At 39.2% G+C, this 24,837-nt stretch overlaps 1 protein-coding gene, 1 long non-coding RNA gene and 3 pseudogenes across 2 annotated transcripts; all 5 read left to right on the forward strand.

Annotated features, from left to right (window-relative positions):
- The first annotated feature begins 3,767 nt into the window (after positions 1-3,767).
- Positions 3,768-5,482, forward strand: LOC147462201 (uncharacterized; annotated as a pseudogene).
- A 4,353-nt stretch (positions 5,483-9,835) lies between these two features.
- LOC147462202 (uncharacterized) lies at positions 9,836-11,193 on the forward strand (annotated as a pseudogene).
- A 1,412-nt stretch (positions 11,194-12,605) lies between these two features.
- LOC147462203 (uncharacterized) lies at positions 12,606-13,746 on the forward strand (annotated as a pseudogene).
- A 654-nt stretch (positions 13,747-14,400) lies between these two features.
- LOC147462204 (uncharacterized) lies at positions 14,401-15,775 on the forward strand. The gene is made up of 4 exons (XM_086502950.1): positions 14,401-14,943; positions 15,027-15,143; positions 15,224-15,298; positions 15,656-15,775. Exons 1-4 carry the CDS (start codon positions 14,401-14,403, stop codon positions 15,773-15,775), a joined length of 855 nt encoding a protein of 284 aa, XP_086359076.1.
- A 2,514-nt stretch (positions 15,776-18,289) lies between these two features.
- Positions 18,290-19,593, forward strand: LOC147462205 (uncharacterized). Its single transcript, XR_015187686.1, has 2 exons — positions 18,290-19,137; positions 19,205-19,593. It is a non-coding gene; the product is annotated as an uncharacterized LOC147462205 (long non-coding RNA).
- Positions 19,594-24,837: the final 5,244 nt, after the last annotated feature.

Consider the following 24,837-nt stretch of genomic DNA (forward strand, 5'->3'; position numbering starts at 1 on the left):
ATATTGTTGCAATTTTCAACATGGTGCCATGGCCGGGGATCCTTGCAAACTTGGTGAGGTCATGCTCAGAACTCACCTCAACTTTGTGGAGTTTCTGGTGCTCTTTTGTCTCTTATTTTATTCATGGGAGACCATTGCAGGGATATGGTATATGGACACTGCACCCATTCCCCTTTGTAACATGCTTCACCCCAGATTAATCACCCTAGTCTTCTTCCAAAAGAAGATTTACGGTGATGAATGGCCAGTTGGGGTGTGGAGAGAGAGAGAGAGAGAGAGAGAGAGAGAGAGAGAAGATAAGGGTTTTGAGGCAAAAGGGTTCACCTTGCATCCTCTCGTAGAAAAAAATGCGATGAGGATGAGAGAGAGAGAGAGAGAGATAGAGAGAGAGAAAATAGAAGGGAAGAAGTTGGAGAGATGTCGGATGACATGCTGAGGAAGGAAGGAAGGAAGGAAGGAGAGAGAGAGAGAGAGAGAGAGAGAGAGAGAGAGATCCTCACCTACAGTCTCACACCGCCGGCTCGCGTCAGTAACACACCAATAATAGGCATTTGGATCTCTCAATTAGGCAACTGCAATTCTCACCTATGAGCTAAAAGCTTGCACCTGCGAGCTAAAATCTTGCACTTGTAAGCTTGCATCTTTGCTTAAATAGGCACGTCTTTTCTTCACCATCCTCTCGTCCTGTACGACCTGTCCTGGCAAGAACATAATGCAGGTGATCAAAGGTGGCGGTGATGTTGTGATTCTGTCGAGCTGCAGTAGCGTCTGCGACCACTTTGAAATCGTCATCCTCTTCTCTCTCTTCTCTCTCTCTCTCTCTTGTGAAATCATCAACCCCTCTTCGCAAAACTACCTGTCAAGACAGTGAGCAAGTCGACCTCCTCTGGAAGCTCCCCTCACCTCCACTAAAGTTTCCATGGTGGGATCCAGCCACCTTAACTCACCGTCTGTGAAGATAAAACTCCTACTTCTACAATGATCAGAACCCATAGGTAATTAGAACTCTCTCTACCATATACACCACGGCCAGTACCATCACCTCTCTCTACCAAAAGCCGTGACTCCCACTTCTGATGAGCGCAACGGAATTGACATGCATGAAGTGAGTGCAGAGCATGATGGCCAAATTGCAACTCCATCACTCCTAAACCCTGGTTTCCTCCATTCTTCCATCACGCTGCAAGGCAGTATTGGCCATTGGCTGCGGTGATGAAAGTTCTGGGCACACCGAGCTATTCCATCGGCAGGTGCACGTCTTGGTCCTACTGCGGAAAACTATTTGAGAGGCGACCATGCAGTATCCTAAAAGCAAGAAAAGACATGGTGCGAGCAAGATCAGGGCTAGCCAAAGCAAAAGTAGGAACGTGTGGGTAGACCAGGATCAGCGAGAGGGGTCTGGAGCCAGAGTTATAGCAGGGCGATGGGAGAGGAGAGCAGAAATAGCTTTGCTAGGGTAGTTGCAGCACCTCGACACCTGTGGCACCTCAACCACCAAGCTTGCAGACAACTGCGGCACCTCGAGAGTATCGACAGAGCAGCTAAGGACACAGTGGAGGCATGAGTGCATCCCCGCAAATCAATGCAACGCTCCCGCTATTCGAGGCAGTGCACTTAGGGTTGGGACGGTGCTTGCGCTAACTCTACTTATGCTACCGTTGGTCAAGGCATCCACAATCGACCCCCAGTTGAAGACCCTTGCAGGCAGGTGCTATGATGCTCCAAGAAAGGCAAGGGGGAGCCAAGAAGGCAAGGGGAGGCCCATGGATGCAAGCATTTGCAGCCACGTGGAGCTCCCTTCTGTCTTTTTAATATAATAATGAGCTCACGCGACCCGCCTCCGGCGGGTCTCGTTCGCTCTTACAAAGGGATCATTCCTATATAGTTTTCAAGCTCACTCACATGAGTATGTGTGTACGCTCTTAAGAGTGTGTGTGTGTGTGTGCACGCGCGCACGCAATATATGTGTGTGTGTCCGATGGATTTCACTTGCTTTTATTAACAGGCCAATCCTATACATATTTTAAAGCTCAAATATACGAGTATGTGTGTGTGTACCTAAGTGTGTATATAAATATATGAGTGTGTGTGTGTGTGTGTGTGTGAGAGAGAGAGAGAGAGAGAATTTGTGTGTCTATCCTTACATATCTCCCCATGACACACATCACATTATTTCTATCTCTCCCTTGTAGGCATCCCTCACCACACCACCTCTCTCTCTCTCTCTCTCTCTCTCTCTCTCTCTCTCTCTCTCTCTCTCTCTCTGGCAGAGAGAGAGAGAGAGAGAGAGAGAGAGAGAGAGAGAGAGAGAGACTATGGAAGATCAAAGTAATGAAACCTTGTTGCTATCATTTAGAGTGGTGGTGTGTATGAGGGAGAGTTACGTTTGAGCCATCCGAAAACCCCTCTCTCTCTCTCTCTCTCTCTCTCTCTCTCTCTCTCTCTCTCTCTCTCTCTCTATCTATCTATCTAGCAAGGACATGGTAAATCAAGAGTATACCAAGTTTCACTTGCTCGAAAATAGAACTCAATAAAGTCAACTTCAAGTAATTCATATACTCTACAACAGCTTTCACTAAAAATCATCATCAACCTAAACCATAATTAATAGTTTTTTTCTCAAACCATAATTAAAATCAGGCAAGGAGTTTGTCTCTAGAGAGCGAGAGTGAGAGAGGACTACATTCTAAGATGTGTGTCAAGATACATAAATTCCAACACCCGATGTATATCAAGGGACATAAATGACCATCACCATCAATAAAATAAGGTCCCGGAACCATCACTTGGTGTCCGCATTATCAAAGTCGAATGCCACACACACTTTTCCCAAGGCATCGAGTAGAGTGATACAACACATACATCTCTATCCTCCAGCCGGAACAATTGGAGGATAAATGTCACCATATGAATATAGTGTATTAAGTGGGAGTTGGTCCCCCACCTCTCAACACTCACAGCATGGCCATTATCATGGTCAATATAAACTTTAATGTGATAATATATTTGCAAGCCATTGATATAATGGTAATTAACACCCAGCAAAATATACCGCCGATAATAATGGTTCATGTTTACAAAAACATACTCATTGTTAAATCATGAATTACATTACATGACGCAAAAATATAAACCATTTTCAATAAATCTTGTTTTGCCGTATTGGACAACTTCAAAGTCTTCAATGATGGGAACAACATCATTAGCATGTAAAGGCCCCTTCCAAAACCATGGATCTATATCACAATTGTGTAGTTAATTATCATAGATAAAATAGTTAATTACCATAGAAAAATGTTGGTAGCTGCATATGCATCCATGTCACGTATTGTAGAGTGGTAGGCCATCTCTAACCAAGAAAAGATAAATAAATTCAGATATTGAAGCTCTCTTAAAAACGAAGTTATATTCTTCAAAATGATAAAGTGACATGCTATTAGCTAATAAACTTACCATAAACTTCTTGACACACCACAACCTCTCCAAATTCCCATTGTTTTATTTTCTCTCTCTCTCATCCTCCATATGATCTGTTCTATAAAAATCATCTTTAACCATTCGATAGTGTATTCATTATATATATAATGTGTGTGATCGATTGCGAGAAGAGTGTCTCTCTCCCAGAGGTCAAGCCTTCTGGGTGAGTGAGGTTGAGTTTTACGGCATGAATACATCAATGCCCGATAGGCAACAAACCCAAATCCCCTTGGGAATCAACAAACCCAAATCCGCCTCAGAGATCAAGGATGTAGTTGGTGAAAACCGAGATGCCCCATGCATGTGACACCTTTACAATCTCCTTCCACCTCTCTTTGCTTGCCAAGAAGGCGATGGTTGGCATGGAAATGAATGCCAATGAGGAAGCTACACATGTTGCTCAATTGGTGCTTGTTGGATTGACGCAAAGGGCTTTATCATGGTGGTGTGTGTATGTAATCATGATGGTGCATGTATATATCTTGAAGGAGATAGAGATAGAGATAGGTAGAGAGAGAGAGAGAGGGAGAGAACGGTGAGATGATGCTTCTATGCAACAAATCAAAGACGTGAAACTGGGTTCACATTTTCTCTCGACTAACGTAGACATATAAGGCGAGGTTAGTACGTGCATGGAAATAGTGTGCCATGTCATCAAACCGGGGTCAAGTGCATTTTAACAGACTGAAATTGTAACATCCCAGTTAGATTTTGGGCTTGCCTTAAAAAAAAACCGAGAGAATTTCAAGTTTGCCCTTATTTTCACCGGTTAGGGTAAATGTATTTTTCTAGCACTGTTTGTGATTTTGACAACTCCAGCTTGTGGTTATAAAACCCCAATTTGATTCCTCAACTCAGCGTAGGTTCATCGTTATAGATCAGACTACTATGCTCTCACAAATTCTCTGTAGGTGTTTCCTCCCAAGGAGCTCCTCCCCTTGTCCATGCAATTCATGGCCCTTTTAACTGCAACGCTCTCTCCCTTCTTAGCCCTCTGAGTGTTTGAGAAAAATGTGTCCTTCAGTGTAATATATTGCCATTTTTAATTTCAAAACTGCCGATTGAGGGCAAGGGAAAAAGGAGAAATTCCGCTCCAAAACAGAGAAATATAGTATAAAATCTCGAAAAAGTAAACTAATTTTCTAAAATTTCGTCCTGACAAAAACCAGGAAAGGAATTTGTATGTTTGGAAAAATGATTTTTCTTGAACACGGCTCTGACCCTCTGATGCACTGCCTTCTGTAGCAAGGAAGCTCGCCTCCCAACCCCCGAGGCCTTGCGCCTCTGTCTTCTGCACCTGGCACCTCTGGTCCCTACTCCCTACGTGAGGCCAGAGCCCCTTTTTCTAATTTTCTCTTGCTGCTCTCTGTCGCTTGTGGACTTGCCTAGCTACACTACCCGGAGGCCACACTCCCTTCTCCACCGCGGCACTCCTCTTATCTACAACGCTCCTTCTCCCTCCTCGTCAAGGCCTCCCATTGTGGCTCCCTTCTCCCCTGTAGCCGGCCAGGTTGTTCACGGCCCCTTCTTTTTACACAACTGGCCGCATCTCTATCCAGCTGACGATCTTGAAAGGTTACCTTTAAGAGTTTTGTGCAAGTGCTTTTCTTTGAGCAAGTAAGGATAGCAATGGCGGGTGGTATTTTGATCAGTGATCTCCCTAAGAATGTAATAGCACTCCTGCTACAAGCTAAGAGCTCCTCTGAGGAACACAATGAGGATGTCATTGCTGCACAAAACAATGGACGCACACAAGAAGAAGAGTGAGACTCAGTAAACAATGGGTATAAATGTGACCAGTGTAAATGGAATGGTAGTGCATGCAGAGAGCGCAAAGGGCAACATGAGACATCAAGAGGTTTTTGCATTGAAACAGTCAAAAGCTAGAAATCTGATCCTTCATAGGCTGTTATCTGTTAAGCATGGCTCGTTTGCTATGCACAAGGAACTTTGGACATGTTACCATATAGCAACACCCAATGCGTTTTGTGTACTTCCTAGATAGAACTAGAAACTTTAGAGCTGTTTTCTAGATGGATCTAGCAAAATTATTATTTTACAGAATTTCCCATATGGTGAGTTGTAGTTTTCTACATGGAACTAGAAAATTCAAAGTGCCTCTAGATTTTCTAAATGGTAAGTATGTGGAGTTGCTAGATCCAAGTAGGAAATTCCAATTTTTTTATATGGTAAGTTAGTAATTGTTAGATGAAACTAGCAATTTATAAGCTCCGTTGGGTTTCGTATATAGTAAGTTTGTAGAGTTGCTAGCTACAAAGAGCAAAATTCTGAGTTTCTATATGGTAAGTTAAGAATTGCTCGATGGGACAAGCAATCTCAAGGTGCCTCTAGAGTTTTGTTATAGTAGCTATGTGGTTACTAGTTAGAGCCAGCAAATCCTAGGTCCAACACAATTACTGAATAGCAAGTATACAAGTTCACACTTAGAACATGGTAACTATCTACTGATAAGCATTTACAATGAAAAACTAAGATTAGAATTGGTTTCCTATACATTTCTTATGATAGTCTGTTTGTTAACAAAAGCACAACATTTTGTACATTTTATCATGTAGAAAATTATATTCTTTCTCATTGTATTTGATAGAGTGCTTAACATCATGAGATTCTAGTGAACATGCACAAATATCTAGTTAGGTGAAGTTGCAAAAAGGGGAAAGATAGGCCCTTCAGGCAAAGGCAACTCAAATGTGGCTTGATAGTGTACGGCTCCATGTCTTGAAACACTGGTTTAATGTACTGAAGAAAGCAAGTCAAGTGCAATGAGCGGGTTATGAAGCTTTAAGGCATCCATTTGCATGTGTTGTGATGCAAGGTTGCTTGCAAGCCATAATTTATATTACACTTGTCATATAGTCGAAATCGTTCATGATATTGCAAGCATTTTTAACTAATTTTGGACTAGGCTCTAATACAAGCAATTCTAACTGCTTTATTTTTGTAGAGTTAATTCAACTTTTGACATCAGCTTTTATCTTCTTTTGTGTTTATTTGTGTTACACTGTATTGCCTTTGCAGGACCAAGGTGTTGATAGAGGGATTGAGCTCTAGAATAAAATATAACAACTTGTCATGCCTTCCTTAGCTCTACATGCCATCACCCTCAACATAATCGCATGTGCCATATTATGCTACAAGAAATATTAGCACTCTTTGAGCAACACCGCTTGGTTGAAGCTACTTGCCAAAGTTTGGCAAGTATAATAACGAGCTCAAGGCCAACTTCTTCTTTGAGTCTTGCATAAACTTCATCCAAGCCTAAGTAATAGTATGAGTGATTGTCAACAAAAAAACCCTTTTGGTTTCAAGTTTTACCCTATTTTCAAATTTCTAGCAATTGTCCTTGCAAGCTTCTTTTGATGGACTAGCTTTGTTACCTATTTCAATGCTTCACTATATTACAAACTCCACCATAGTACTCTTTCCACACAAGCTAGAGCTCAATGATGTAGCTTTTCTTGAACCAAATATTCTAGCTATTCCAATCAACTACCTCGATCTCCAATAGCATGTTCTCTCTTATAGAAGCTTTCAACAAAATTCCTTGGCATGTCATGCATAATGAATTTACCACAACATAGTGAGCTTCTAGAAGACACACCACATATCTAGCTAAGTGTGGTTGATGTCCTGATTCCTCACACCGTATACTTACATATGTGCATTTTGAGGGTAGGAAATTACACCGATCTTATGCAACAAAATCACCTATTTGCATACATCTTGGCCAAAATGAGAATATATCCTTATGTAAGTTTATTGTATTTTGATTGTTGGTTGCTATTTTTTAACTCTTTCACTTCTTCAAATTCCATCTCCTCTCTTCAATTGTTTCACACTTAAAAGCTCAATTCTAGGACCTGATGCATGAAGTATATCAAAAGAAATCAATACGTCAAAAGCTTATGATGCCCAGGTTAACTTTTTCTATTCATGAAAATATCCTACGATGGGACTTACATGTTGATCGTTCTTCACCATTAAGTGGCACTCACCATGCTTATGTGTCATGCACCCTTAAAAGCCCACACAATTTGCAAAGTTTGAATTAAATTATGCAACTTAATGTTGTGGCTATAGATTTCAATGTATAATGAGTATTGTCACATACATGAGAGAGAGCAATGAATGGTGTATGATCATTGTTCACATGTGTGTGTGTGAGAGAGAGAGAGAGAGGTAGAGAGAGATTAGTAGGTTTTCTCGTCTTCAAATATAAAATTTAGAGGTAAATTTCAAAATTTGTAGGTGGGATTACACTAAACTTAGGTTTTTTTCGAGCATAAGTTCGGGAAAAGTGATTTTCACAAACATTTAAAAATCCCTCCAAGACAAATATGAACCGGAAATTTTACAATACTAGCCGATATTATTTCCATGTATTTTAAACGGAATTTTTTCCTTCTTGCCCTCCACTCCCCAAATTCTTTTCTTTAATTCTTTTAAACCCCCGCCCCCCCCAAATTCTCTTCTTTTAATAAATCTTTAATTCTTTTACTGCGCCTAGCATACCTTGTGTAGAGCAAAAACCATAACTTTCATCATTCAAAAGAGTGTACATTTGGGAGGACGCATTGCACAATGGTGGCTAGCAAGTGGCGACCATAGCTTGAGCCTTCATGTCTGCGAATGGAGCTGAAAAGTGCCCAATAGCGGTACATTTCCGGAGCGAGGGGGGGGGCTAGAAAAATACATTTTTCCTAGCCGAACAAAATAAGGGGAAACTTCAAATTCTCATGGTTTTTAGGTCAAAATTTGAAGCTTTGTCAATAATCTATCCATTTCTAGGGATATTCTTTTGACTCTAGCACATAACATGAGGGCCTACACTTTGGCATACATGACTCAAACTCGGTTTTGAGAAGCTGATGTGTGTGTGTGTGTGTGTGTGTGTGTGTGTGTGTGTGTGTGTGTGTGTGTGTGTGTGTGTGTGTGTGTGTGTGTGTGTGTGTGTGTGAGAGAGAGAGAGAGAGAGAGAGAGAGAGAGAGAGAGAAGAGAGAGAGAAACTTTGGTGTGTGTGTGTGTGTGTGTGTGTGTGTGTGAGAGAGAGAGAGAGAGAAACTTTGGTCCGCATAAACGAACAATTCCTTCCCCATGTCGGGACATATCAAATATGTTAAAGATGTTAATAGCTTTGTGTTAAAGATGCTAATGTTTTGATTTGTAAAGATACTAATATTCTAAATCCGCACTATTCTTTTCATTGTTCTTTGGTTGCTAGTTCAAAATGTCTCTTCAAAATCACTTGTCCACTGGGCTTCAAAATGATGGAGAACGAGCTTTCTTTTTACGAACATTTTCTCATGAGCTACGAGAAGATCTAGCATCACAATATTGCCAAGATCTTTTGCAACGCTCAGAGATAAAAGTGTTATGGCCAGAAATAAGATATAACTTATTTTCTAACGGGAAAAAAGTTTGGAATATACAAAAGATTTTTCTTGACGATTTGGTTGATTGGGATGGAAATTTAAACTTAGTGTTGGCAAAAGAAAAGTTAGGCCTAATCAAATATTACAAAGTGACCTACTATGGAGATGGAAACATGCCTTTGTCATTGATGCACTATAGAATGAGTATGATAATCCGTCTCATTCCGGCAAAACGACTTTGTACTTATGAAAAGCCTTGGTAGATTCAAAATAAGTTACATAGAAGAATGCTTTTATGAGATCATTGACTTCTTGTGAAGTTAAAGTACTTTATGTATTTTCATGTTTGTTTATTTCTCATAGCATTGAAGTGCTTAACTTTGTAATGGAGAGAGAATTTGTGTTTGAGGAATGGGCTAGTACCTCTTGGAAAGCCATAGTTTATTTCTCTTAGAGCATGTTGTGTTGTAGCTTAATGAATATTACAAACATGGCTAGTTATTTTTCTTTGACAGTTATGGAGAGAACACACTTTTGGAAGTGTGATTGCAATTATCTTTGCAAGCATTCCAACAATGGACGGTGCCTTGTAACCAAGCATACCTTTTATCACCACAAACAACAAGATGTTCTAGAAAATCTCCATCCTTCCATTAGCAAAAAACAAAAAATGGATTCAGAACAAAGACTAGATCTTGCTAATGACCTGAGTGATAGTAGAGCAATTAACCATCTAGCCAAACACATTGATGGACCCTATAATGCAACACCTACCCGAGCCATGGGACAAGGCAAGAAGCCCAACAGTTCTCAAAGAAATACATGGTGCACATGTAACATGTACTGTGCAGGTGATAGACAAGTTCATGCATCAACCTATTATCGCCACCAAGCTTTGGCACATAACTTTGAAAGCTTCAAAAATAGTTTTGGTTTATCTTCTCCACTAAATTCAGAAGGAAACATGGAAGAGAATGATGAACATCAGGCTCAAGTCTCTGAGTTTGATGGTGATGGTGATGGTGATGGCAATGACATCATTGATGAGCCAATGTCTATTAGTGAGAATGAAGAAAATCAATCTTCTCCTCTATACTTGGAGCTAGTTGAGAGGATACTAGAGCTCCAAAATTTATGGGATGAACATAAACTACCAATAGGTGTGCACGATAGAATGCTTCGCATCCTATTTGGAGACTTGGGGGGGGCTAGAGTGATTAAAAATGCTTCCAAGAGAAGCATGGCTAGGCTATTAGTTCAACTTCCTCCTACATGGGAAGGTGACCTTGGAGGATTCAAATTCCAGCTTGTTGGGATCAATTGCAAACCATGCTTAAAGGTCTTGGCATGGTTTCTTCCTTGCGCTATCGCATCTGCACAGGTAGTGATGTAGCCAAGTATCCACCCAAGCTTCTTCAACCAATCAATGAGGACAACTTTATAGGAGAGGTTCTTAAGTGCACATGTGAAGGTGGATCATTATCATCGAGGCTTAAACGTGATTGCTTGGAATGCTGCGAGAAGTGTTTAGTTTGTGCCAAAGCAAGGAAATCAATGCTTTCCTTTGACTACATTCCCATCGGGCCTCAACTAAAGCTATTGACAAAGAGTAGCACTTATTCCCACGAGCTACTATGTTTATGGAGGCACAAAGAAAAATGGCTCAATGGAGATGCAATTAGCAACCAAAGAAGCATTGTTGATTTTTGGGATGGACAAAAATTCCAAGAAGTCATGGACTTTTGGGATCCATCAACATCCTCTTTACAAGAAGTCTTACACTACTTTTCCTACCAGTAGACGTTATAAAGCTCTTCAAAATGTTGTGGGAGAAGAGTACAACTTTGTTTGCATCGAGTGTAAAGAGGACATTGTGTGTAAAAGGAGCCTACAAAAGGTACATAGAAGCATCACATTGTTTTTTTTTTTTTAAGATCTCATGATTTCAAACCAAACTTATTTTTTGGGTTGCCATGTGAATAGGGTGATCCTCGAAATGTAGCATTGTTGCTACATTGGGATGGATTTCAGACATCACAAACAACCCAAAAGAGTTGTGGGGTAGTAGAGGTCATGGTGTTGAATCCAGGAATCAAGTCTTCCATTGATATCTTGCCAGTTTTGTTTATCCCTCAAAGTTGCAAGAAAATTATGAAGGTTTCTGGTGAAGTTTTTGGGGCATTTTTGGAACCTTTGCTAGATGAGCTGGAAAGCCTATATCTAAATGGTGTGGAGGTGTTGTATGACTATCCCATAGAGAAGATCTTTGGTGCTAATCAACAAGGTCTTCAAAGCTATGTACGCTACGCACTATGGTCATGATGGTTACAGGCGACCATCCGGAACAATGCAAAATAGGCCTCTTCAAGAATGGAAGACAAGAGTTTTGCAGGTGTGATAAACCTCAAGCAACTCTAGTACGACCTGGGATAGGATCAAAAGAGGGGCGATACGTCTATAATGAAAATCACCGACAAGCTAGATATCCACCTTCAAAGAGGACCATTGAGGAGATGAAAAAAGCTCTTGATGAGGCTAAACGATGTTGCACAGACAAAGAAAAGGAAGCATCATGGAAAGAAGCTGGTCTCTCAGGAGAGTTCATACTCTGGAGATTATATGATCTATATGGATTTGATCTCTCTCTAGATTTAGTCTACGACCCAATGCATATCTTATCATTGAATGTATTCAAGAAATATATCTCACATTTATTTGAAAGTGTTGAGGCTCCTTTGAAGAAAGAAATCATTAGGAAGAGGATGGGGTGTAGGAGGGCCTCGAGCTTATGGAGGTGATTAACATTTTGACGAATAGGTGTATGCCATGTGTGCAAGAATGGTGGGTGTGCAAGAGATGTGTTAGAGTAGTCAAAGGATTCACTTTTCCCCCCCAAAAAGGAGGTGGAAAATTTTATGATTTTCGTCCTTCCATAACTCCCACATATGATCTCCGATTTGAGCGGAGATTATAGATCTGGAATCTACACGTCGAGCTCTTTCCAAAGATATGCTACATGATATGGTTTTACCTGCTAGATTTTAAATTCCATTTTGGGGGGAAACTTTGAATTCAAATAAACTAGCCGTTTTGCCTGTTTAAATTCAAAAGCTGTCCTTTGATTACTTTCTTAATACTAAAGGTTTGACTTCCTTAAATTGCCAAATAAAGAGGCTGTCCTAGACCCCATTCTCTTCGTAATGCAATGTTGATGTGTGTGTTGTTAAAAAGACAGCACCTACCTCCATTCGATATGGACGTTGGCCTAACTCCCCAAGCATCTACTTTGCAAGCTTCAAGATGAGAACTAAAAGTTCATCCAGTGGTGTCTACCATATGTTTTGAGAGTTGTTAGTGGCATTCCTCCTGAAATGCATGTTTTGGGATTTTTGCTGATTGACATTGCACACAGCTTCTACAACCATAGTAGAGATCATGGATGGTCTGTGAAAGACATAGAAGTTGTGAAGACATTGCTACAATCATGGAGAGTTTGAAATGAAGAAATCTTTGGTGCGAACTCATCACCTCTAGAACATGTAGCTGGTATGTACATCTTGATTAGTTAACAGTAAGTTTGATATATTTGTTCAGGAGAATAATCTCTTGATAACTTGTTTATAGGTAATGGTGAGATGCTTGATGATGTCTTGCGCCATGGGTTGCATGATCGCTTTTGGTGTTACATATTTGAGCGTCTTGTAAAGGCATACAACTCCATCAAAACAAATAACATGGAGGATTAAGCTTCATTTGCAAAGTTCTATTTGAGAAGGTTCTTCACAAGAGCTTTTCAGGCTATCCGTGGTGATAGTGACAATCTCTTACCTTCTGAAAGGTTTTTGAAGGACCTACATTGTGCATTGATTCTTTCTCAAAGCAGCTCGCTATTAGCAGATGCTCCATCACATGATTGATCTCTGTCACATATGGATGGGCTATTGGTTGTGTCTTCAATTGAAAAGGCTAAATCTATGTGGAGTGATCTATTAAAATATGGAAGCAATTCACCATGCACTAGAAATCTTCTTCTCAAGGGGATTGCAATATCAAAGAAGAGATGCACTTATAGAGATCCTACTAGTGAAGAGAAAACTTATCTAAAGAAGTTTTGGAACATTGCAGAGCAATACTTCCAATGTTTGGAAGTAAAGACATACCAAAAGGTCCTCTTTAAAGGGGATATATTTAATGTGGGCGCCAATGTCATAGTGAAGGTGGATACCGATGATGCAACGGTGGAACACAGAGGTCACTGGAAGGCTTGTATAACATCCTTGTTCTCAACACAGTTTGATGGAAAGTGTATGCTTTTCTTTGGTGGACGGTATTACAAGCAATGCATTGTGGGAAACGAGGACTCGGAACAATTGTTAATGGATCCAATTACTCAAATGAGTGTGCTTGAGAAGGCCCCTTTTCCTTTCACATGGGATTGTGCTCGGCCCATCTACTCTATACTTCACAAATTTATTCCATTGCCAATACCAAGGAGGCAGAGGCTCATTGCTTATGAGGTGAAGGATTTGAGGCAGCGTGATAGCTTGTTAATGGACGGAGGTTGTGGAAATGTTCCATTATGGGTGGAGGTCCATGATATAGTTCAAGTGTGCTTGAATAGCGAGAATGCAATACAGATTCAACATGCTGTTGTTAGAGAGACTGATTACGAAAGGAAAAGGGCAAAGCTTGTTTTATTGGAGCATGATGCATATCAACAAAACACTTATAAAGTTTGCAGAGAGGAGCATCAATGGAGAAGTTGGGATACATGTTCCATTCAAATTAAAGATTGGACAGTCACAAAACAAAAAAAAGGTTATAAAGCCTGGACAGGCGGCTAGATGGATACCTATTGTTTGGCATTCTCCATAGACATATAATTGTGGTAGCCCCTTTTATTCAATCACTGCTAGTAATCTTGTGGAAATATTTTAGAAAGACTATTGCTTCATGGATGAAAATTGTTGTATTCATTGTTATGGTGTTCTTTACATATCTTTTGTATAACTTCACTCATATGGTATGCAAGCATGGCTAGTACATTTGTGGAAGTAGTTTAGAATGCTAGTATACTTCTGGAAGTAGTTTAGAATGACTATAATTTCATGGATGACAATTTTTGTATTCATTGTTATGCAAGTAGTATACCTATGGAAGTAGTTTAGAATGACTATTGCTTTATGGATGACAATTGCTAACTTCATTGTTACGATGTTCTTTGCATATCTTTCTTAGAACCTCATCATAGAGTATGCTAGAACTTCTGGGAGACTTGCTTTATGGATGGAGATTATTGTACTAATTGTTAGTATACAAGCATGGCTAGTATACTTGTAGAAGTAGTTTAAAATGCATATTATTTTATACATGACAATTGTTGTATTCATTGTCACAGTTTTCTTTACATGTCTTTCTAAAACATTACTCATAAAGTAATGTCAAGTGTGTGTATAATTTTTGAGATAAATTTTGTTACTTAAATGTCTTGCTACTCATGTGTGTGTTCAATGCTTTGTCTTTTCAGATATGAGTTATCCACAGTCCTTTGTGGAGCAACTACTGTCTTTCTCTAATGAAGAGGCCCTCAAATTTTTAGATTCTTGGAGGGCCAATCATCTTGGAAATAAGAGAGTTGTTTCTTCTCCATCTAGCATCTCTATAGGTGTTGACACTACTAACAACGAGAAATATGACCCAATCATATATGAGCAGGTGTTTAGGCCTCCACCTCCTAAGCTTAGAGAACCCAATAAACTCTATGGTAGGGATTTCCTCTTAGAAGAGGGTAATAACCAACATAGAGTTCTTTATTCAAACTATGGGTTTGTTAGAGGATGGTTTGCCAAACACAAGCCATTTGGAGACCTTAGAAATAATATGGAGAGAAAGAATACCGTGTTGGATGTAATAAGAAAAAATAAAGGTGAGCTTAAGCCTGTAATAGTAGCTGGACAAAATTATCATTGGAAAGAAGAGGACGTTTATACATGGGCCATCAAGTCTCTTGCGGCAAAACAAAAATGGAGAAAAAAGAAACCAAACAACGAATTATCTTCTAGCACCCCAATGGTATGAGTCATTTTGTAGGATTTTCTCTAAGTAATGAACTTCTATTATGTCAAAGTATAATCAAAATGTTTTCATGAGATTAGATAGAAAAAGAAAAAGATGATGATAATGATAACCAAGAATTTCATGAGAATGATGGAGGAGAAAGTGAACTACAAGGAGAAAGTGAGCTAGGAGAATATGGTTCACTCACAAAACTTGTGAGTAATCCTCTATGGTATTGGAAATTTATATGAAAACTAATGATGAAGAAAGTAATGCTTTTGTTGTTATTGAATAGCTAAAGGATGCTTGTGCACAAGAAACCACTTGTATATCTATTGAAGAAGAAGAGGAGCAACCACAAGCTACTCATGTAAGCACTTCTATCTCAAAATAACAATAATGTATGACCTATCATGATAAAATTTGTTATTATGTGTTTAGAGAGAGACGGAAGCATACATTCCTAAGATGCCATGGAAAAATCATGATTTACAAAGTGATGCTTATGAGGTATATATGTGTGGTTTACTCCTCTCTCTCTCTCTCTCTCTCTCTCTCTCTCTCTCTCTCTCTCACACACACACACACACACACACACACACACACACACACACACACACACACACACAAAGATATCAATTGAAATAATTGAGGTAAATTTAGCTAGTTTTGTGTGCATGTGTGTATGTGTGTGTGAGATATCTAAATTCAATTGCTTAATGCGCAGGCATATAGAAACTACATGCAAGATGAAGAGTTTGTCCAATGCTATCAAGAAAAGGATATGGAAGTAAACAATGAATTAGATGAGTGTGAAGACCATATCACAAAACTGGTACAATTCTAATTCATGTATTTTTTTCACTCTAAAACTTTTTGTTGATTGCACTCTTTTCTTGAATAATTTGTGAAGGAAAAAATCAATGGAAGGACACAAATTATAAGTGGTATAAACCAAGAACAGAAAAGAAAAAGCACACGAAAGCGCAAGGTACTATTTACAGATGCTTCACATGGAATATTTATTTAATGAAATACTTACCCTACTTAATTTTAATGTTATAAAAAAGCCATGTTTTCCCACTTCTATAGGCTACTTCTAAGATTGAAGAGCTACTAAAGGAGAAAGATCAAGCTTCAAAGTTTTTGAAGCTTAAAAAGAAAAAGGTTTTTTTCTTCACAAGAATAAGATTCTTTAAAGATTTTTGCATGTGGCTACAAAATAAAAGAGTGGACTTTAATTGTTTTAGGAGCAGAAATCTGATGGAGAATGTTCAATGAATCAAAATCAATGTGTGTTGGAATTTCAGGTATACAATAAAAGCTAAAAACATTGCCTTACTTATGTTCACAAAAATAATACGTCACTTTTTAAACCATGTTATTTTGTTATGACAATTATGTAGGCACGAAATTTGTCCAGGGATGACAAAGAAACTATATTAATGAAGTGGCTAAATCTCAAAAAAGTACAAGACTTGTACCACTTGATCAAGCCAACGTATTTTGCTATGCAGAAATCGAATAGTTTCCTCAAGAAGAGAGCAAATGAGGATACTAATAAATCCACTATGTGTGAAGATTTGGTTATATGGCTTTTGTTAGAAGGCCTGATAATTTTTTATTTTGATAAAGTTGGCTCTTTATCCATGAAGGATATCATTGTAACAAATGACAAGTAGTTTTATAATCCAACCACATGATTTAAGAACTGTAGCATGTAAGTGACACGTTATGTAAGCTTTCACTTGTTATACTCATAGCTATCTTTATGAATTAAGCCTACTTTAGTCTCCTAATGTTGAAGTAATCTCTCCTAAATTGTTTGCTCGTGGGAAAATTTTTAGATTAATTACTATTTTGTGTCTACATGTTCCTTAATAAATTATTAGGTGAACTACTAGGTTGTTTATAGAAAAGTTACTAGATGAATTACTAGTTTGCAAGCAACCGTCCTTATATATTACTAGATGACTTGCTAGGTCGTAAACAAAAATTGCTAGTTGACTTACTGGTTTGAAAACACCGATATGTAAGGTCAAACTAGTAATTGAGTCAACTCCTACATTGAACTAGTGATATTTTTACCATATTGAAACTTGAATTGCCATATGGCTATTCAACTCTCCATATAGTAACAAAATTACTATATGTAGCATCCAGGAGTTGTCTCTTTTTTACTAGTTTGCACTCTTACTAGATGTGTGTATTGAAACTAGTGAATCATCTAGCAATCATATATTTTTTACTATATCGTAATCTGTCCAAAGCCCCTTGTGATGGCAACAAGGACTCAGACATATCCAAAGCTCAGAAAGCTCTGTGAGCAGTGTTCCTTCCAAAGCAAAAGTGGAAAACACAACAGCAGCAACAACAATAATAAACATCATAAGGAGAAGACGTCATTCTATCTCGTAGCATAGAATTAGCATAGACCCTCACTATATGCTGTAAACATACGTCGCCGTGAGCAACTATGCATACATACTCTCCCTTCAAGCAAAATTCCCTCATGCACGCCCAAAAAAACGTCTCCAAGAGCCCATTTTCAAAGAGAGAGAAGGAGGAGAGGGGGGGCGGGGGGTGTTAAATGCCTGGAAATTTGGCAAAACTGTATGTCAACAGACAACTCGACTTAACAGCAGCTCGAGCGAGTCCCACGAGCTCTAGTTTGATCAACAGCTCGCGAGCATGGGCTATGCACTGAGCTACAGAGCGTCTTAGCAAGAACCTCTCTCTCTCTCTCTCTCTCTCTCTCTCTCTCCCCAGAGGTCTCCACTTCCTCTAAGCCATTGCCGCCTGTTCGCCTTCCTAAACAACAACCCCGGGCGCGGGCACCCTCCCAACGTCCTCCAACTCCGTTCTTTTTTCTTTGCCCGCGTGGCCACCCTGAATCTTCTTCTCCTTAATAGAGTAGTATAGTATAGATAATATAAAGAATATATCGATATATAGATTGGAAATCTTGCAAAATAACTCGTTTTTTGGGTAATCAATATTAGTTTCATGAAATTTCCAAGCGAATTCTTTCTTTTTTTACCTCAGCTCAATTGGCTGTTTTGATTTAATATCAATGGGCTCAAGGCTAAGGTGAGGCACAATTTTTGTAAACACTTGTCCTTAGTAAAGGAATGGATTTTGGATGCATCTAGATAGCTTGGTGATTAGAGCCACATGGCAAGCTAATGATAGTTTTTTCAAAAATTGTTTATTCGCCCCTCTTAAAGAGGGGCATTGAGTATTGTGTGAATTTGTGTCAAACGTTATTTCTTATGCTTTTACAATATATTGCAGGGAAAATTACCAAAATAGCCCTCTAATTTGTGGAAATTTCCAAAATACTCTTCAAATTTCAAAATACCCTTGTATTTATTTTGGTTAGATTGTTCAAGATTTTTGGCATACCCAAAGGGCTAAGGCCATAGTGGTGGTTTCCCTTTCTTCTTACAGAAAAAGAAAAGATTATTTTTTAAAAAAATAATTTTTTTATTGGATGATATAAGAAAAAGATAGTCATTGCAAGGACACCCAAATATATTGGCATCGGTTGAATCACCAGGTAAACTTTCCCACTATCGTTCACTCTTTTCCAAAGCAAAAGGGAAGCTATGTCAGGTAAACTTTCCCACTATCGTTCACTCTTTTCCAAAGCAAAAGGGAAGCTATGTCACGCCCTCCCATTCTGCCTTTCTCCTTCCTGCTTTGTCTGCATATCTTCCCCACCCCTTCCACCATCTCCTGCCCTCGTCCCTCCTGAGCTGCACCTTTCTCCCTCAATTGCCTGCTTCAACCCACCATCGCTTGCCCTCCTTCACCCCTCTCTCTCTCTCTCTCTCTCTCTTCGCGCTCCATTGAACCTGCTCACGCATATCACAAGAAGATAGAGCTTCTTCGCGCTCCATTGAACCTGCTCACGTACTGCTGCCGCCCTTTATCTTTCGAGTGGGAAATAGTCTGCCCCCCTCCTCGGGACTAACTGCTGCCCCCCTCCATCATTTATCTTTAATCGCCTGTTAGGTGAGAGAAGGAGAGAGGATGAGCTCTACAGACGTTGCAAATGGAGCTGTGCATGTAGGAGCACTAGACAATGTGGCGGTAAATGGTCCGCGAGGGGGTCCGAGCAGGAATGATCCATAGCTGAAGGCGTACTGAAATGATTGTTAAATTTATCAGCATGAGAGAAGCCGAACCACTTGCTATCGATACTAGGTGCAGCAGCCGTAGTAGTACCCTGCATTTCTAGCTGCATCAGACTCACTTCTTTAATGTTGTGCAGGCAGCTGACCTCGATCTTATACTCTGCGAGCATGGCTGCTGACGATTCACGCAAGGGCTGAGCCTGCAGATTCTCTGGCGCAACTACAAACTGCAATTGACTTTTTCCGGGTTGAAATATCCGCGCAGTCGTTGGAAATGGGGAGGGCGATACTCGCCAGGCAAAGCTTGCGGCTTCTGCCATTATACTGGACGCGAAGGGGGTGGGTAGCAATGAAGCAAGGCATGGCACACAACAAGCAGCAGCTGGAAGCCACCATCGCCATGGCCAGCTTTGGTTTTGGTGCAGGGCAAGCAAAGGAGAGGAAAGGCTTGCTCGTCTGAGAGCGAAGGCAGAGAGAGAGAGAGAGAGAGAGAGAGAGAGAGAGAGAGAGAGAGAGACGCGCAGCATCCTTCTCGTTTTGTTGTGACTCGCAGTGCTCGTAGATCCATGGTTGCCTGTAAACCCTCCCAAATCCCTTCAATCTCAGCATTTTGGTACCTTCCCAAACATGCCGTGTTTGCAACTTGCAAGTAGATCTCCTTACTGACCTAGTGTGAATGCAATTCTAGACTCGACAGTCACAACACACACTCACATTGTGTGTGTGTGTGTGTGTGTGTGTGTGAGAGAGAGAGAGAGAGAGAGAGAGAGAGAGAGCATGTCTAGTTTAGTGTTGTATATGGCTTTTGTTGATCCTCTCACCCAAATGTTGTATATGGCTTTTGGCAAAGCTTTTGACATAAATTTTGATTAATTAGTATTGCATTGCTCTTTTTGGCGTGCGGTTGCAGGTATCTTTTGTAATTTGTTTTACGGTTGATGGTCCCTTTGTAGACGGCCGTAGTGTCGAGACCGTATCCCCACCATTTACATTTACTCTATTTTTTTTTTACGGTGGGGTGACCCAGGCGAGGCATATACATGTCATATCATAGGCTAGCCAACCTACTGTATTTATGTATTTTTATGTACCCGCTCGCTCTATCGTCTATATTTGTCTCGATCGTCACGAGCCCCAAGCCAGGTTCAATTTTGTGGGAATCAAGGTTCACCAAGGGTGGACAGGACACCAAGTTGCTCTCTCAAGGATTATTTCTTGCAACATAAAAACTTGTTCCTTCTCCTCTCTCTCTCTCTCTATATATATATCTTGCATGCACCTCATTTTTGTAAAGCATTAATTTGAATCATTATTACTAGGAGGCCTCGTGATTTTATCACGTTTTTCCTTGTTTTATCTATATTCCTTTTTGACAATTGAGATCCGTTTTTGAGTGCTTAGCATGTAATTTGTCACAAATTATCTCCAAAAAGAAAGGCAACTATTCCTATAAATAATGAAACAATTAATCTCCAAAGCCTACGTAACCAACTCAAATTCTAGTTTTAGCATCTTGTATTGATAGACAATCAGTCTTCTTATGAAAAGCTACAAAAAAATTTATCGTTGGAGAAATTTGATCTCACGGTAGTTTGGGAATGTTGGAAAATTTGAGGAGAATTTTTGGGACTTTATATGACTATTGGGGGAATTTTTTTAATTTGAGGGGTATTTTGGAAATTTTCCATAAATTAGAGAAGTGTTTTGGTAATTTTTTCTATATTGTAATATAAATAAATCATTGTTCTATTTTTTTCAAAGAACATAATATTTTATTATGGTATAACATACTTTAAAATACTCACTTTCTATTTTTCTCTCACAAAGAAACCTTTTATTATGAAATTCTTCTCAATAGCTTTATGTAAGGAGAGTGAATTTTCACCCTTTTTTTTTAATAATTTAACATTGTTGTGATAAAGGTAAAAAAATGTTTCTAAATGCTATTGTTACTTTCTCATTTTCTCTCACAAAGATCTCTCTTATAATTATTAAAGCCCTCTCCAAAGCCTTATGTAAGCCAAGTGAACTTTCACCTTGCTTTAATACTTTCTTCTGTGCTTTTATGAAGAAAGGTTTAAATATTCAAATGTCCATCTCACTTTCTATATTTTAGAGCCCTCCCCTATACATTCTAAAGCCAAAGCCAGGGAGCTACCCTTTTCATTGGACGCATGCCTTGAATCAACCGCTTGTAGTTTGCTTGGAGGGTGTTTCGCTAATGGGTTTTTTTTTCCCTTTTGAGCGCACAGGGGGGTGGGGTGGGGTGGGGTGGGGTGGGGTGGGGAGGGGGGGTTGTCTCTTCAACGAAGCCCTCGGTGAAAATTGTGATGCTAATTGCCAATCATGGATGTGAGCCTAGTGAACATATAAGGGATGCAAGCTAAAGCAAGGAGGCTCCATCAGACTAAAGAACACGAGGTCTTCAATGAAGAATCCGTCATGAGATCTACAAATTTCAGGGATTTAATATTTACGTAATTATCAAAATATTTGTGTGATCACAAGATCTTGTTGACATATTTATATAATCGCAGTTAACATGATCACAAACAAACCGGTTCAGAGAAACCTGAAAACCCACAAAAAAACCGTCGAGCCCCGTCGGGTTTATGCATTTTCCCTATGGGCCCCGTCGGGCTTTTGCATTTTCCCTACGGGCTCGTCAGGAAAACCCTAAAGCCCGACGGGTTGCAGCTTAATATCATAGAGGGCCCTAATTGGGCACGTTGGATATTTTTTGTTGAGCCACACACACACACACATATATATATACATACATATATATATATATACATATATATATACATACATATATATATATATATATATATATATATATATATATATATATATATATATATATATATATAGCGAGAGAGAGAGAGAGAGAGAGAGAGAGAGAGAGAGAGAGAGAGAGAGAGAGATCAATGACTATCTTTGTTGTGGAGCTATCTATTGTCGCCACAATTACAATGATTACTTGCATGCAAAAACAGACGTCATTTGATACACTTACAACCACAAATAGTTCGTAGATGCGTTAGCACACATGCTCCGGTTTGCAAGGAATGCTTGGCATTGTTGTGTAGCTCTCTCCGAGCCAATTGTGATGGTGCAGTTGAATCTCCAATGTGATGAGGAGGCAAGAAGTAGCGTTAGAATGAAGCTCACACTCTCTCTCTTTCTCTCTCACAGACGGTCAATGATAGCCTAAAACTTTGATTATGATAAAGTTATCTTTACAAAATGACCTAGGTACCTTATATACTAAAGCTACCATAGGTTAAATCAAAATAGAGTTCAAGGGGTCAAATGGATTTGTATTTACAATCTGGAAGTGCCATTGCACCTCGGCTTCTACAACTAGAATAACTATTCATTATAAATGATGTTTTTAACCATAATCCGCATCTTGTCATAACTATCAAAAAATAAGACTTTGGTATGGAAATTGAGTTATCGTGTTGTTGACCCATGGGTCAACACTCCCCCCCTCCGAATTCTTGTCCTCCCTGACATGACCTCATTGTCAAATGTCGGTGTGGTCTTTGTTGTTGTTTTGCTTTCTTGTGATTTATGTTCTTCACATCCAAACCCCGAGTTGCAACATATGTGTTGTCATTATAGGGCTATTGCTAGATCTAAATTCAAAAAGAAGCCAATCTCGTTCAGCTTGACTCTTATCATCATGGATAGATAAAGCTGCAAATTCATTCATTGGAAGTTGTCTAGTAACTTGATCACAACCTCTTTTTGTTTCCATAAATATGATCACTTTACTTCCATCCATCATTTGCTTCAGTAAATCTGGCAATTTTGAGTATTTCTCATTCTCAAAAACAACTTCTACAATCTTTTTGATTTGAAATTCAAAACCCATGTTTGTTAGGGGCTTTTTAATTCTTTGCCTTCTTCGTATCACTTGTGCCGACATTTTTCTCCATTGCTTTCAATTTAATATTGCAGTCATAAGAACTAAATGTTCAATTAAAATAAATAAATAAAATTTCAATATATATATATTAGAAAAACAATCACTAAGAAAGCAATCAAATCTACACAATATGAGATTTGCAATGCACTCTAGTCAATTCCACATATCGACCATATATGTTCTAAGAGAATATACACATTGCAATGTGCTCTCTACATGGCATTATGGATTCAAAAATAATATGAAATTGTCAATGCAATTATAAATATAATGATTAGTTATATATCTTCTGCGATCTGAAAACAATGAGACAACTATTTTCACATGCTATAAAGAATCATCAACATTTACATTGAAATGATGATAATTCTTTGCAAAACACACATGAAAGAAATAATGTCGATGATTAACCATCTCCATACACTAACAATCTTCTAATTATAATACATAATTCACTCCCTATATAAACCGATGCATAAACAAGGCAATGAAATCTTCAATACAATTACACAATTGAGGACTACTTGTACCCAATCAAGGATTGTAGCCCCCTTATGCATCCAATTCAATATATAAAAGCTAATTTCATCCAATTAAGGATTATAGCTCTCATATTTTGCAGTGTAAATGTATATCAATTCAAATCTATGATGGTGAAAAATGCAAGACTTCAAGGATCTTTATATACCCAGTACATTAGTATAGGGCATCCGACCCTTGACTATCAACTCGTTATTTAAATATGTTCATCTTCTAAAACCAACTACAGCCTTTTTATGGACCAATGGCTTCGTCACAATGAGCATGACTCTCCAAATTCTCAATTGTTTTGGTTTAGTACTTTTATGTTCGGTGAAGGGTTTAAATATCTTTAGAAGGGGTTACCAAATTAAGAATCACGTTCGACCCAAAAAAAGGACCTTAAGTCAATTCACAAAGAGATGACTATACCCGGTGCTCGGATATACTCCCCAGGGATTTGCCTAGTTAAAATGCCAAAGTAAGAAGAGGTTTACTATATACAGTTGGGCGTGCCGGGAAAACCCTATAGCCCGGAGGGGGCCGTCGGGAAAATGGGAAAGCCCAGCGGGCCTACCGGCTCTATTGGTTTCTGCAGGTCACCATCAAGATCATGTTAACAATTAACATGATCACGTGATTTTCTTGTGCAAATACTTGAGTTATTAACGTAATCACACGATCATGATTACGTCAATGAAATCCCTGTCTACAATGGCCATGCACACATCTTGAGGATGACGTACGTTTAGCAAAAAGTCAGCGGTCAATGTCCCCCCGCAAATAGACAAACCAGTCACTTAGGTCGTGGCAGTCCAACGAGCTAACCATGCAAGCATGTACGTTTGCTTGTCCACTAAGGCCAAACAAAATATTATAAAGTAAATGCATGCAAGGCAAAGTAAACCAGGACAAAAAAGGTAAAATCAAACACGTCCATTTAAAATCAAACGACTGAGTCTACCTTGCATTTCACGTGCGTAGCTCCTTGCCGTGGATCCCATGGCGGAGTCTTCATTGCCACTGCCTGGCTTTTTTCGTTTTGGTGGGGTCTGATATCCCCTTGACAATTCCAAGATAGAATCTTCATCTATTGACTTTCTTATTCCCTTTATCCTAATGACTTTTAGAGGGAGTTCTAGCAATAGCTGAGTGTGACTTCTTGTTGTGTTTGTGGATGTCCATGGGCTCAAGGGCCATATTAGAGTTTAATTCTTGGAGTGGAAGCTAAGAGACTTGGTTGAGATCCAACATTTTTTCTCTAATTTAAAGTTGCAAGTTGTTGTCAGTGTCAGCTTCCTTATCGAGTTTCTC

The sequence above is a fragment of the Adiantum capillus-veneris genome, chromosome 3, assembly GCF_014529385.1.
Source record: "Adiantum capillus-veneris isolate H3 chromosome 3, ASM1452938v2, whole genome shotgun sequence".
Taxonomy (NCBI): domain Eukaryota; kingdom Viridiplantae; phylum Streptophyta; class Polypodiopsida; order Polypodiales; family Pteridaceae; genus Adiantum; species Adiantum capillus-veneris.